This window comes from Salvelinus fontinalis, chromosome 40 (genome assembly GCF_029448725.1).
Source record: "Salvelinus fontinalis isolate EN_2023a chromosome 40, ASM2944872v1, whole genome shotgun sequence".
NCBI lineage: Eukaryota > Metazoa > Chordata > Actinopteri > Salmoniformes > Salmonidae > Salvelinus > Salvelinus fontinalis.
Genome location: NC_074704.1, coordinates 6772185 through 6786809, shown reverse-complemented (window position 1 = coordinate 6786809; position 14625 = coordinate 6772185). Strand labels below are relative to the sequence as shown.

The following is a 14625-nucleotide window of genomic DNA, read 5'->3' as shown; positions in this document are numbered from 1 at the left end:
GATGGAGAATGATATCAGTAGTGATGGGGGCTGTTTTCTGTAGTGATAGAGAATGATATCAGTAGTGATAGATCCTGTTATGAGTAGTGTTGGGGGCTGTTTTCAGTAGTGATGGAGAATGATATCAGTAGTGATAAATCCTGTTAAGAGTAGTGATGGGGGCTGTTTTCAGTAGTGATGGAGAATGATATCAGTTGTGATAGATCCTGTTATGAGTAGTGATGGGGGCTGTTTTCAGTAGTGATGGAGAATGATATCAGTAGTGATAGATCCTGTAATGAGTAGTGATGGGGGCTGTTTTCAGTAGTGATGGAGATGTTTTGAATAGTGGTGGAGCTTTTTAACAGTAGTGAAAGACAAATTCAACTCCATCTTTCATCGGATCATGGCTTATTCATCACAAAACCATTTGATGTTGCCAATTATTTTCATGATTACTTCATTTGCAAAGACGACAAATTTAGGCAGGAAATACCACCAATGAACAGTGAGCCATCGTATTCCTGCATAAAATAAAAAATAGTAAAAGAAAAGCATTTTCTGGTTCTAACAGCAGACCTATCAGCTTGCTCCCAGCTCTGAGCAAACTGTTGGAAAAAAATGTGTTTGATCAAATACTATGCTTTTTCTGTGTAAACAAATTCACAACAGGCTTCCAGCATGCTTATAGAGAAGGGCACTCAACATGGACTGCACTGACACAAATGACTGATGATTGGTTGAAAGAAATTAATAATACGATGATTGTGGGAGCTGTACTGTTAGATTTCAGTTCAGCCTTTGATATTATCAGTGGTCTAAAGTACTTCAGTAAAAATATTTTAAAGTACATCTTATGTCGTTTGGGGGGTATCTGTACTTAACATTATTATTTATATTTTTGGCAACTTGTACATTTACTTCACTACATTCCTAAAAAAAAGAATATACTTTTTACTCCGTACATTTTCTCTGACACCCAAAAGTACTCGTTACATTTTGACAGGAAAATGGTCCAATTCACACACTTATCAAGAGAACATCCCCGCTGATCCCTACTGCCTCTGATCTGGCGGACTGTGTTGGAGTGTGACCCTGGCTATCCGTCAGTAAAAAAATTTAAATAAAATTGTGCCATCTGGTTTGCTAAATATAAGGATTTTTAAATGATTTATACTTTTACTTTGACTTTTGATACTTAAGTACATTTTAGCAATTACATTTACTTTTTATACTTAAGTATATTTAAACCAAATACTTTTAGACTTTTCCTCAAGTGGTATTTTACTGGCTGACTTTCACTTTTACTTGAGTCATTTTATATTAAGGTATCTTTACTTTACTTTTACTGTATGACAAGTATGACAATTGAGTCCTTTTCCACCACTGGATATTATTGACCACAACCTGTTGTTGAAAAGAACTATGTGTTATGGCTTTTCAATTTCTGCCATACCATGGACTCAGAGCTATCTATCTAATAGAACTCAAAGGGGTTTCTTTAATGGAAGCTTCTATAATGTCAAACCAGTAAAGTGTGGTGTTACGCAGGGCAGCTCTCTAGGCCCTCTACTCTTTTCCATTTTTACCAATGACCTGCCACTGGCATTAAACAAAGCATGTGTTTCCATTTATGCTGATGAATTAACCATCTCCACATCAGCAACCAAAGCTAACAAAGTCACTGAAACCCTTAATAAAGAGTTGAAGTCTGTTTTGGAACGGGTCACCAGTAATAAAATGGTCCTGAACATCTCTAAAACTAAGAGCATTGTACTTGGTAAAAATCATTCCCTAAGTTCTAGACCTCAGCTGAATCTGGTAATGAATGGTGTGGCTGTTGAGGAGACTAAATTACTTGGTGTTACCTTAGATTGTAAACTGTAATGGTCAAAACATATAGATTCAATGGTTGTAAAGATGGGGAGAGGTCTGTCCGTAATAAAGAGATGCTCTGCTTTTTTGACAGCACACTCCAAAAAGCAAGTCCTGCAGGCTATAGTTTTGTCTTTTCTTGATTATTGTCCAGTCGTGTGGTCGAGTGCTGCAAGGAAAGACCTAGTGATAGAGCAACATAGTCAGCTGGCCCAGAACAGAGCGGCACGTCTTGCTAATCATTATAATCAAAGGACTGATATACAGTGCATTCGGAAAGTATTCAGACCCCTTAACTTGTTTTTATGTCACAGCCTTATTCTAAAATGGATTCTAAAAAATATGATCCCCTCATAAATATACACCTAATACCCCATAATGACAAAATGCAAAAACAGGTTTTTAGAAATGTTAGCAAACTAAAAATAAAAATAAATAAATGAAATACCACATTTACGTAAGTATTCAGACCCTTTACTCAGTACTTTGTTGAAGCACCTTTGGCAGCGATTACTGCCTTGAGTCTTAGTGGGTATGACGCTACAAGCTTGGCACAACTGTATATGGGGAGTTTCTGCCATTTTTCTCTGCAGATCCTCTCAAGCTCTGTCAGGTTGGATGGGGAGCATCGCTGCACAGCTATTTTCAGGTCTCTTCAGATGCTCGATCGGGTTCAAGTCTGGGCACTCGCTGGGCCACTCAAGGACATTCAGAGACTTGTCCCGAAGCCAGTCCTGCGTTGTGTTGGCTGTGTGCTTAGGGTAGTTATCCTGTTGAAAGGTGAACCTTCGCCCCAGTCTGAGGTCCTGAGCGCTCTGGAGCAGGTTTTCATCAAGGATCTCTCTGTATTTTGCTCTGTTCAGCTTTCCCTCGATCCTGCCTAGTCTCCCAGTCCCTGTTGTTGAAAAACATCCTCCCATTCCCAGGCGGTCTCCCGTCCCAGTACTAACCAACATGTGTGTTCAGGGGGTGCGGCCACAAGTATGTTTTTTTGTTACCCCATTTTCTCCCTTGAATTAGGTCCCTTGACTCATCTCACCATCTTCTCAGTGGGTTCGGGAGAGGCGAAGGTTGAGTCATCCGTCCTCCGAAACATGACCCGCCTGGCCGCTGTGGCGGCTGAATCAGAATTAGTTGGGTAACATAGATAAGATGTTTTATTTTCATAATATGCTTATGTGAGATACTTGTCATTGGAATGTTTCCCTTTGGACTATAGGGTTGGCAGTTGCACTTATCCCTTCTCAGCTAGGGCTCAGTCACTTGGGGCCCAGAGTGTGGAGAGGTCAGGCTTGTCTTCATATGTGAATGTATCTGTTAAACCATCTGGTGCAATGCAGAATATCAGAAGGGGAGGAGGACAGAATGGAACATTGTCTTCTTATGTGAATGTGTCTTTACCTATTCTTAAACCATGCGAAGGGATGGCGTGATTAATGGGGAACCAGTTAGTTGTCTCCACAATGTCTGTACGCCAGTCACTTCCTCCTTTTCCCATTGGGGGGAGGAGTATGGCAGTGTCTGGAACCATTGTATGTCCCGTTTGATGTTGCACTTATCTTGAGATAGTATTTGACCTAGAGGCTCACTCCCCTCAGTGAGCTTGTCCAGGAGTGGGGTGTACTTGAGATGGGCGTATCTAGAGTTGACAATTGATATATGCCATTGGATGAGTTGGTGTTTTTGTACTATGAAGTACCAGGAACGAGATTAGAACCTCGTCTTAGAGACCAAACTGAACGATAGTTTATAGCGAATGCTATCTGGCTATGGGATACTCCTCTCTCAAGTAAAAGTCTTTCTTTCTGAACAGTTCCTATTCCTGTGGTTTGTCATGTCGACTAGGGGGTGGATCTTTGCTATTAAAGATCTCAGTTGCCATTATGTTGACACTCTCAACTTTTCATTAGAGATAGTGAATTGTTGAAAGTCAAATGCTATTGCAAAAGCTTAATTATTATTAAAGGTGAATTGTGTGGTTTGTAACTCTCCTCATTTGGTAATACAGGAAATTGCCACGACACCGCCTACTTCTGCTCACTTAACCAGGATGTCAGCCGCACTAATATGTCGGAGGAAACACCGTTCGACTGACAACAGGTGTCAGCTTGCAGGCACCCAGCCCTGTCACAAGGAGATGCTAGAGCATGATGATCATAGGAAAGCCCCAACGGCCTAACCCTCCCCTACCCCGGACGACGCCGCTGGGCCAATTGTGTGCCGTCTTTTGGGGCTTCCGGTCACGGACGGTTGTGACGCAGCCAGTATTAGATGTCTCTCCTGAGACGAGGTGTTGGGTCATAACAACAAAAGATAATTATGGGAATAATTAACGGTGGTGGTTAGGATAACTAAGATAATCAACATCAGTTGTTATGTGAACTGGGTTAAGGTTAGAATAATGGTTAGGGGAAGGGTTAGCTAAAATGTTACAATTGTTCCCGATGCTTCTCGATCACACAACCTTTACATTGCTAGATGGTTGTGGTATACGCCCACCCATAATCCCCAACCTCCCTCCTATTGTTTCTGTCTTAACTAACCTACTGTCTTTAGTAACCAAACCAAACATAACATATCATACTATTGTTTCTGTCTTAACTAACCTACTGTCTTTAGTAACCATACCAAACATAACATATCATACTTATTGGAGGTGCAAAGACTTACGTAAAAAAGTGATTCCAGTGATTGAGTTCAAACTATGATAAAAATGTATAAATCGTCCCAATCCCGATTTATTAATCTATGCCTGTCCTACACATGCACATCTCAGTATTTGGTATTCAGATTGAGCTTTTTCAGTCGTGTAACACTCTCTGCAGGTGTGGCTACCTTGCTCACTCTGAATAAACGTAATTCAACACTCCCACTTGCTTGTTCATTTATCTTAAACCATCCCTTTAAATACGGTGCACCTTTAATTTAAACATTTTTTGACAGACTCAATAGAAAACACAGAAAACAGGAACAGAGTATAGGGATCAACAAACAAAAGCCATCTATGCAAATTCATCTCTGTTTCGGTACCAACTGGTACTGTAGATTTAGAAATACTACTATTTAGGCACATTTTAGGGGGAGGAAAGTATCTTACATTTTTTGGGAGAGCCTTTACGCACAAAATATTGTATATTGATGAATAAAAAATACAATGCTTAAGTTCAAGGTCAGAATATGCAAAGAGTGAACGTGCATAAAAATGGATTTCACGTTCCATTTGCATGCGCTTAACTAGGGTCGGAATCGGGGCCTATCTCATTGTAAGTTGCTTCTGTTTTTTTACTATTAAATATCTAAACCTGGTCAATTTTATAAACCTTGAAGTTACAGAACTATAAGAACAGGTATTTTTTCGATTTTTTTAACAAAGGAAATGCATTTGTATAAGAATTCTTAATTCCAAATCAAACTCAAATCAAACTTTTTTAAATTTAAAGTGAATTTAAAGTCTCAACACACTTTAAAGGAAAAACGATACAATTCAGGAGATAAAACACAAGCAGGAAGCAATAAAATCTATTCATAAGGAATTTTTTTTTAGGAACATAAAACAAAAAACATTACATTTTTTGAAAATATTATCTCAATTAAAAATTGGTGAAAAAGTATATGGATGTAGAGTGCACACACTACCGGTCAAAAGTTTTAGAACACTTACTCATTCAAGGGTTTTTCTTTATTTTTACTATTTTCTACATTGTAGAATAATAGTGAAGACATCAAAAGATTGAAATAACACATACGGAATCATGTAGTAACCAAAAAAGTGTTAAACAAATCAAAATATATTTTAGATTTGATATTCTTCAAATAGCCACTCTTTGCCTTGATCACAGCTTGGCATTCTCTCAACCAGCTTCACCTGGAATGCTTTTCCAAAAGTCTTGAAGGAGTTCCCACATATGCTGAGCACTTGTTAGCTGCTTTTCCTTCACTCTGCGGTTAGACTCATCCCCAACCAGGTTGGGTGATTGTGGAGGCCAGGTCATCTGATGCAGCACTCCATCACTCCCTTTCTTGGTAAAATAGCCCTTACTCAGCCTGGAGGTGTGTTGGGTCATTGTCCTGTTGAAAAACAATGATAGTCCCACTAAACCCAAACCAGATGGGATGGCGGCTCATTGCAGAATGCTGTGGTAGCCATGCTGGTTAAGTGTGCCTTGAATTCTAAATAAATCACAGACAGTGTCACCAGCAAAGCACCCCCACACCATAACACCTCCTCCTTCATGGTTTACGTTGGGAAATACACATGCAGAGATCATCCGTTCACCCACACCGCATCTCACAAAGACACGGCGGTTGCATTCAAAATTCTCCAATTTGGACTCCAGACCAAAGGAAAAATGTCTACCGGTCTAATATCCATTGCTCATGTTTCTTGGCCCAAGCAAGTCTCTTCTTATTATTGGTGTCCTTTGGTAGTGGTTTCTTTGGAGAAATTCGACCATGAAGGCCTGATTCACACAATTAGCTCTGAACAGCTGATGCTGAGAGGAAGAGCTGCATTTTCTGAGGCTGGTAATTCGAATGAACTTATCCTCTGCAGCAAAGGTAACTCTGTGTTTTTCATTCCTGTGGCAGTCCTCATGAGAGCCACTTTCATCATAGTGCTTGATGGTTTTGCGACTGCACTTGAAGAAACGTTCAAAGTTCTTGACATTTTCCGTATTGACAGACCTTCATGTCTTAAAGTAATGATGGACTGTTGTTTCTCTTTGCTTATTTGAGCTGTTCTTGCCATAATATTGACTTGGTCTTTTACCAAATAGGGCTATCTTCTATATAACCCCCCTACCTTGTCACAACAGAACTGATAGGCTCAAATGCATTTAGAAGGAAAGACATTTCACAAATTAACTTTTAACAAGGCACACCTGTTAATTGCAATGCATTCCAGGTGTCTACCTCATGAAGCTGGTTGAGAGAATGCCAAGACTGTGCAAAGCTGTCATCAAGGAAACGGGTGGCAATTTGAATACTCTCAATTCTCAAATATATTTTGATTTGTTTAACACTTTTTTGGTTACTACATGATTCCATACGTGTTATTTCATAGTTTTGATGTCTTCACTATTATTCTACAATGCATGAAATAGTTAACAATAAAGAAAAAACCTTCAATGAGTAGGTGTTCTAAAACGTAGTGTATTATTTTTATTTTTTTTATTTTTTATTTTATTTATTTTTTATCCCATTTTCTCCCCAATTTTCGTGGTATCCAATCACTAGTAATTACTACCTTGTCTCATCGCTACAACTCCCGTACGGGCACGGGAGAGACGAAGGTCGAAAGCCATGCGTCCTCCGAAGCACAACCCAACCAGCCGTACTGCTTCTTAACACAGCGCGCCTCCAACCCGGAAGCCAGCCGCACCAATGTGTCGGAGGAAACACTGTGTACCTGGCCCCCCTTGGTTGGCGCGCACTGCACCCGGCCCGCCACAGGAGTCGCTGGAGCGCGATGAGACAAAGATATCCCTACCGGCCAAACCCTCCCTACCCCGGACGACGCTATGCCAATTGTGCGTCGCCCCACGGACCTCCCGGTCGCGGCCGACTGCGACAGAGCCTGGGCGCGAACCCAGAGACTCTGGTGGCGCAGTTAGCGCTGCGATGCAGTGCCCTAGACCACTGCGCCACCCGGGAGGCAACGTAGTGTATTTTGAAAGAAAATATTAATGATAACAATGATATACAACAGCAAGATACTTGGCATTCATCTCCCTTGACAGCTAATCCTCAACTGGCTCTGATTTTGCCCTCTTTACCCCTTGACCATTTCCTGATCGTTGACCCCTCAACATTACCTTTTTAATGATACCAAGCAACAAGAATTTTGGCAAACAGGAAAAAGAGTCCCTATATTTCTGATGACTCATACATCTCAAGTCAACTTTAGGTGAGTGTCCTGAATTCCCTACTAGTCATTATCTGATGCAATTTTCTCAACTATCACTGTACCTGATATAGCAACTCCAGCTGCTATTAAAGGTGGAAATCCCAAAATACCTCCCAGACCTGTAACAACTGCACCACCTATTTGTAATAGAGAACTTCGAAAATCTTTGTTTGCTGCTCTCTTCTCCTTCTCCTTAAACTGTGCTATGATCCTTTCCTGCTCCTCCTGTTTCTTCCTCTCATCCTCCTGTTTCTTCCTCTCCTCCTCCTGTCTCTTTCTCTCCTCCTCTTTTATCTTATTCTGAGACTCTTCGTATATCTTACTGGTGTAGTGTTGTCCTCTATTCTTCTCCACCATCTTCCCTATCTTCTGCAGCAGCTCTGTGACCTGAGTACGGTCCTCCCTCTCTCTATTGTTAAAGACATGAAACCTGTTCTCACAGACATTGATGACTTTCTGAAGCTCATCACTCTCTGACAGGAATGTCATCACTGGTTTGCCCTCCAGCTGATCGGGCCGAGTGAACAGTACGATTGTGAAGGGTGAAGCGTCTGCTCCAAAGTTCTCCTGGATCCACTTCACAGTGTTCCTCTCCTCCTTTGTGTATCTATCCAGCCTGATCACCAGCAGGAACACATGGGGTCCTGGGACTGACATCTTAATACACTCATCCATTTCCCTCTTCATCTCCTTTTCAGACAGTGTTGTATCAAAGAGGCCTGGGGTGTCAATTACTGTTACCTTTGTTCCTGCAACATTCCTTTCACCTTTCGTACAGTGTTTGGTCACAGACTTTGGGGAGGCCTCTGCTTTAAACACCTTTCCTCCCAGGATGGTGTTTCCTGTTGCACTCTTTCCTGCTCCAGTCTTCCCCACCAGAACTATCCTCAGGTCAGAGGGTAGTGACACTATATAAAGTATAAAGAATAACAATGAGTAATAATTCAACAGTGTCGGGTCAATTCCATTTTAGTTCAGCCAATTCAGTTGTTGAATTGAATATTTCAATTTAGGGGCTGAAATGTGTAAAAAATTTTTTTACTTTTTATAAGGGCACAAGGCGAGACCCTGATACAGACACAGGAGGCATATGGTAGAGCCTTTGAAGTTTATTAAATCGAAAAAGGGGTAGGCAAAAGAATGGTCGTGTACAGGCAAAAGGTCATAACCAGTTCAGTAGCCAGAGACTCCTTTATGTGCTCCTCCATAGCCTTGGTCTCCGGCCCGGATAGAGAATATAGCCAACCCCGAGGTGGTGTGGTGCGGGAGAAGATCAATGGCACAATCATAAGGACGGTGCGGGGGAAGGGAAATAGCACGTGCCTTACTGAACACTTCTAGGAGGTCATGGTATTCTGTGAGAATGGACGAAACAGCCAAAGCCTTGCTAACATCCTAAGGAAGACGTCTCGGGAAGGCTGTGCAGCTTGAAGAGAGTGGGAGTGGCTAAATGTGCTCCAACCCAGGATGGCGCTCGTGGTCCAGTCAATAACAGGGTTGTGTTTTTAGAGCCAGGAAAATCACAAGACAACAGGAACTTGGGGAGATGCAATGAGGAAGAACTGTATGGTCTCACTGTGGTTACCTGAAACCCGTATATGAACGGGCACATTACTATGGGTGACTCCACCTATTGAGCGGACGTCCAGTGCCCTAGCATCCATTGGAACCGAGTGAGGTAGAGTGGGAATACCAAGCTTAGAAACAGTAGTAGCATCCATAAAACTCTCATCAGCCCCAGAGTCAATGAGCACTCGAAGAGACTTAGATTGGTCTCCCCACAGCAAAAGCACATAAAAAGGTGTGCGGGTGATGGGAATTAGGGAACTCCCAGTCTGGCTCACCAGAGTACTTGTACCAGAGACAAGGGTTTCCTAACAGAGCAGGTAGCTAAATAATGTCCTGCCCCTCCACAGTACAGACAACAGTTGGAACTCAGCCTACGTGAGCGTTCCCCAACCGATAACCTAGTTCTTCCCAATTGCATAGGTTCAGGAGTATCCAACTCACCCGTCGTTGATGATTCACGAGGGAACTCGGGTGGCTTCGGATCCTCTCGGAAAACCTGCCTTTAGGAACTTCCGAATTCCTTCGAAGGTGAGCGAGCCATAGCGGATGAACGAGTGTGCCCAAGGCCAGACCTCCTCTCACTCCTGCGTTCCCTTAGGCGTCCATCAATTCTAATGGTTAGGGCGATGAGGGAGTCGAGGTCCACCAGCAATTCCCGGGCAGCTAGCTCATCTTTTACCACCTCATATCATCCGTGAAGAAAGGTATCGAAAAGAGACTCCAGATTCCAGGCACTATTGGCAGCCAACGTGCAGAAATCAACAGCGTAGTCTGCCACGCTATGGGAGGTTTGACGTAATTCAAGAAGTTTACTGGCCGCCTCTCTCCCGGATACCGGAGACTCGAATACCTTCCTCACCTCTGCCATGAAATCCTCCAGATGACAACAAATGGCGGATTGTTGCTCCCAAACTGCCATAGCCCAGGAGAGCACCCTTACCCGACATTAGCGTAATAATATACGCTATCTTAGATCGGTCTGAAGGAAACAAAGAAAGCTGTAGCTCAAAAATAAGAGAGCACTGAGAAAGAAAACCCCAGCAGGTACCAGGATCCCCAGAATATTGCTCCAGAGGAGGTAAGCAGGGTTCTCGGGGAGCCGGGGTAGGCTGTACAAACTCACCACTAATAGGAAAAAGTTGCTGGGTGGTTGGGGTTTCTCAGAGGTGGCAGGCTGCCATGTTTCCGTGAAGCAAAGAACGTTACAATCTCTGATGTCTCTCTGGAATGTTACCCTTGCTCGGATTTCATCAACCTTGTTGTCAAGAGACTGGACATTGGCGAGTAGCATGCTAGGGAGTGGAGCGCGATGTGCTCGTCTCCGAAGCCTGACCAGAAGACCGCTTCGTTTTCCCCTTTTACGGCGTCGTTGTTTAGGTTCGCCGGCTGGGATCAGATCCATTGTACTGGGTGGAAGGCAAAACGAAGGATCCGCACCGGGAGAGTCATATTCCTGGTCGTAACGATGGTGAGTTGACGTTGCTCTTATATTCAGTAGTTCCTCCCGACTGTATGTAATGAAACCTAAGATTACCTGGGGTACCAATGTAAGGAATAACACATAAAAAAACAAAATACTGCATAGTTTCCTAGGAACGCGAAGCGAGGCGGCCATCTCCGTCGGCGCCGGAAGTAGATGCTGGGTGGTTGGGGTTTCTCAGAGGTGGCAGGCTGCCTCTGAGCTAACTCCCTGATTTGCTCCATAATAGCCTTAAACTCTTGGTCGTGGCGTTCCGTCAAAGAACGGAGCCCGTCCAGAAGGTACGGTAAAAGCTCCTCATGTCTCCCAATGGTGGCTCCCTGCAGGGAGACAGCGTGACTGAGCTGGTCCAAGTCTGCTGGGTCTGTCATGGCCAGTTTGTACTATAAGGGCACAAGGCGAGACCCAGATGCAGACACAGGAGGCAGATGGTAGAGCCTTTGAAGTTTATTAAATCCAAAAAGCAGCCAGAGCCGTCAGCGAGCCATGAGCAGCCAGAGCCGTCAGCGAACAATGAGCAGCGAGAGCCGTCAGCCAGTCCGGAGCTCCTGTCCCTCAGTCCGGAGCTGCCGTCCCTCAGTCCGGAGCTGCCGTCCCTCAGTCCGGAGCTGCCGTCCCTCAGTCCGGAGCTGTCGTCCCTCAGTCCGGTGCTGCCCCTTATCCCGGTGCTGCCCCTTATCCCGGTGCTGCAATTTATCCCGCTGATGCCCCTTAATTTAGGTGGGTTTATTTGGAGGGTGGTCATTGGGAGGGGGCTACAAAAGCGGGGATTGACTATGGTGGGGTGGGGACCACGCCCAGAGCCTGAGCCGCCACCGTGGACAGATGCCCACCCAGACCCTCCCCTAGACTTTATGTTGGTGCGTCCGGAGTTCGCACCTTGAGGGGGGGGGTTATGTCACGTTCCTGACCTGTTTTCTCTTATTTTTGTATGTGTTTAGTTGGTCAGGGCGTGAGTTGGGGTGGGAATTCTACGTTACGTGTTTCTATGTTTAGGTTCATTGTTTGTTAGCCTTATATGGTTCTCAATCAGGGACAGGTGTTATTCATTTCCTCTGATTGAGAATCATATATAGGTAGGCTGTTTCACTCTGTTTGTTTGTGGGTGGTTGTCTCCTGTGTCTGTATGTTTACCACACGGGACTGTTTAGTTTTGTCGTTCATGTATGTGGTGTGTTCCTGTTCGTGCGTTCTTCGTTTATTGTAAGTTCTCAAGTCCAGGTCTGTCTACATCGTTTATTTTGTTTTGTAGTTTGTTTAAGTGTTTTCGTCTTTCGTCTTTACCTTAATAAACTTCATTATGTCTTCACTACACGCTGCGCTTTGGTCCAATCCCTACTCCTCCTCTAAATACACATAAATACACAAATACATAAATACACTGGTACAGAGAGACAGGAAACACAGGGATAAATACACTGGCACAGAGAGACAGGAAACACAGGGATCAATACACTGGCACAGAGAGACAGGAAACACAGGGATAAATACACTGGCACAGAGAGACAGGAAACACAGGGATCAATACACTGGCACAGAGAGACAGGAAACACAGGGATCAATACACTGGCACAGAGAGACAGGAAACACAGGGATAAATACACTGGCACAGAGAGACAGGAAACACAGGGATCAATACACTGGCACAGAGAGACAGGAAACACAGGGATAAATACACTGGCCCAGAGAGACAGGAAACACAGGGATAAATACACTGGCACAGAGAGACAGGAAACACAGGGATAAATGCACTGGCACAGAGAGACAGGAAACACAGGGATAAATACACTGGCACAGAGAGACAGGAAACACAGGGATAAATACACTGGCACAGAGAGACAGGAAACATAGGGATAAATACACTGGCACAGAGAGACAGGAAACACAGGGGTAATACACTGGCACAGAGAGACAGGAAACATAGGGATAAATACACTGGGAATAATAAGCGACACCTGGAGGGGGTGGAGACAATCACAAGGACAGGATGAAACAGATCCATAAAAAGTAACTTCCCCAAATCATTATAACAATATTTTGTGTTTTCATTCACTGGTGGCAAAACAAAACACTGTACTCTGATCGTACAGTATATGTAATTGTAAAACAAATATATTTAAGATTTTATAGATATAAGATCTTTACTCTGACAGAAATGCTCAAACTTTGAATTAAATAGATGAAGAGGAAAGAGGAGAAAGTTTAGATTTGGAAAAGGACATATTTGCATCTCTGCATGCAGGTGATTATATCTATTGAATGATATGACTGCGTGGGACTTATCCAAGGCTCTGTAAGCATCAACAGCAAAGTACAGAGATACAGTACTGTATGTAGCTGTGGTGTGCAAGAAAACAAGGGTACAACATCAATAAAGTTTATCCCATTCATTTTTTGTTTTCTGTGGTTTAGTTGGTTCAGGCAGCAGGTAGCCTAGTGGTTAAACGTGTTGAGCAAGTAACTGTAAGGTCTCTGGTTTTAATCCCCGAGCCGGCAAGGTGGAAAAATCTGCCGTTCTGCCCTCGAGCAAGGCAGTTAACCCCAAGCAACAACTGTTCACCGGGTGCTCGGGTGCCATGGACGTAGATTAAGGCAGCCCCCCACACCTCTGTGATTTAGACAGTTTGGGTTAAACGCGGAAGACATTTTTGGTTGAATGCATTCAGTTGTGGAACTGACTAAGTATCCCCTTTCCCTTCTTTTACATGCAGAAATCAACATTTGTGTTTTGTCTGCTGGGTCCATATTTTACCTTTTGTCTTGTCCTCATGTTCTGACCCAGCAGTGGACACTAGAGAACCTGGGCATTTTCAAAAGAGGGTTTAAATCAGAATCACTCACACACAGTCACCATTGCTGTACTATTTATTACCACGTATCTGAGCTGCTCAACCATGTCACTATTCACTTCAGCACTTATCATAGTATATACATGTTCTTATTGTGTATATATTTCTACCGAACATTACAATTTCTTAAAATGTTTACTACATCTCATTACTTGTTTGTGTTTTCTTTTGTTGATAATGTGTAGTGCACTGTTGATGAGAGCTTGTAAGTAAGCATCTCACTGTACCATTTATTACCCCGTATCCTGTGCATTTGACCAATAACATTTAATTTGAAGTACATTTACATGCACCAGGAATGTTACCTGGTGAAATTAAGCTGACAACACACATATATATATATATACATATGCACACACTGTAACGAGTATTACCGAAGGTGGCCTTCCTTCCTGTTCGAGTGGCGCTCGGCGGTCGTCGTCGCCGGTCTACTAGCTGCCACCGATCCCTTTTTCCTTTTCGTTTGGTTTTGACTAATTGATTTCACCTGTTTATTGTTTGGTTGTTAGGGTGGTGTTATTTAAGTTCGTTTAGCCCGTTTATGTTTGTGCGGGCTTGTCTCTCTGTTTTTGTATGAGGTTGTTATTTTCATTGGGGTTTTTCCACAGTCTGGATTTATTTTCCAGTTTTGGACTTTATTCAAGTCGGAGTTTTACGCCAATGTTTTTGACGTTGCCGGTTGTTATTCTGGTTGGACATTAAAGAGTGGTTTTCCCCATTACCTTTGCTCTCTGCGCCTGACTCCTTACAATTGTCCTCATTGAGTGTAACAGAAGCCCGCACCTAATTATGGAGCCAGCAGGAGCAGCGACCACCCCTCTCCCCACGATGGAGGAGAGAGTCCTTCATCACACGTCCATCCTCCATCGCATCGGATCAGCTATGGATCTTATGATGGAGAGGATGGATCGTTGGGAGAGGAGTGGTCTCCCTACTAACCCACCTACCCTCCCTCCAGCAACTATACC

The 14625-nt window shown here is 43.3% G+C and overlaps 1 protein-coding gene across 1 annotated transcript in view; it reads right to left on the bottom strand.

Moving 5' to 3' along the window:
• LOC129839220 (uncharacterized) overlaps positions 1–14625 on the bottom strand; it is a 90146-nt gene that overhangs the window by 30067 nt on the left and 45454 nt on the right. The window contains 1 exon segment of the mRNA XM_055906526.1: positions 7799–8645. Coding sequence (XP_055762501.1) covers positions 7799–8645 — 847 coding nt within the window.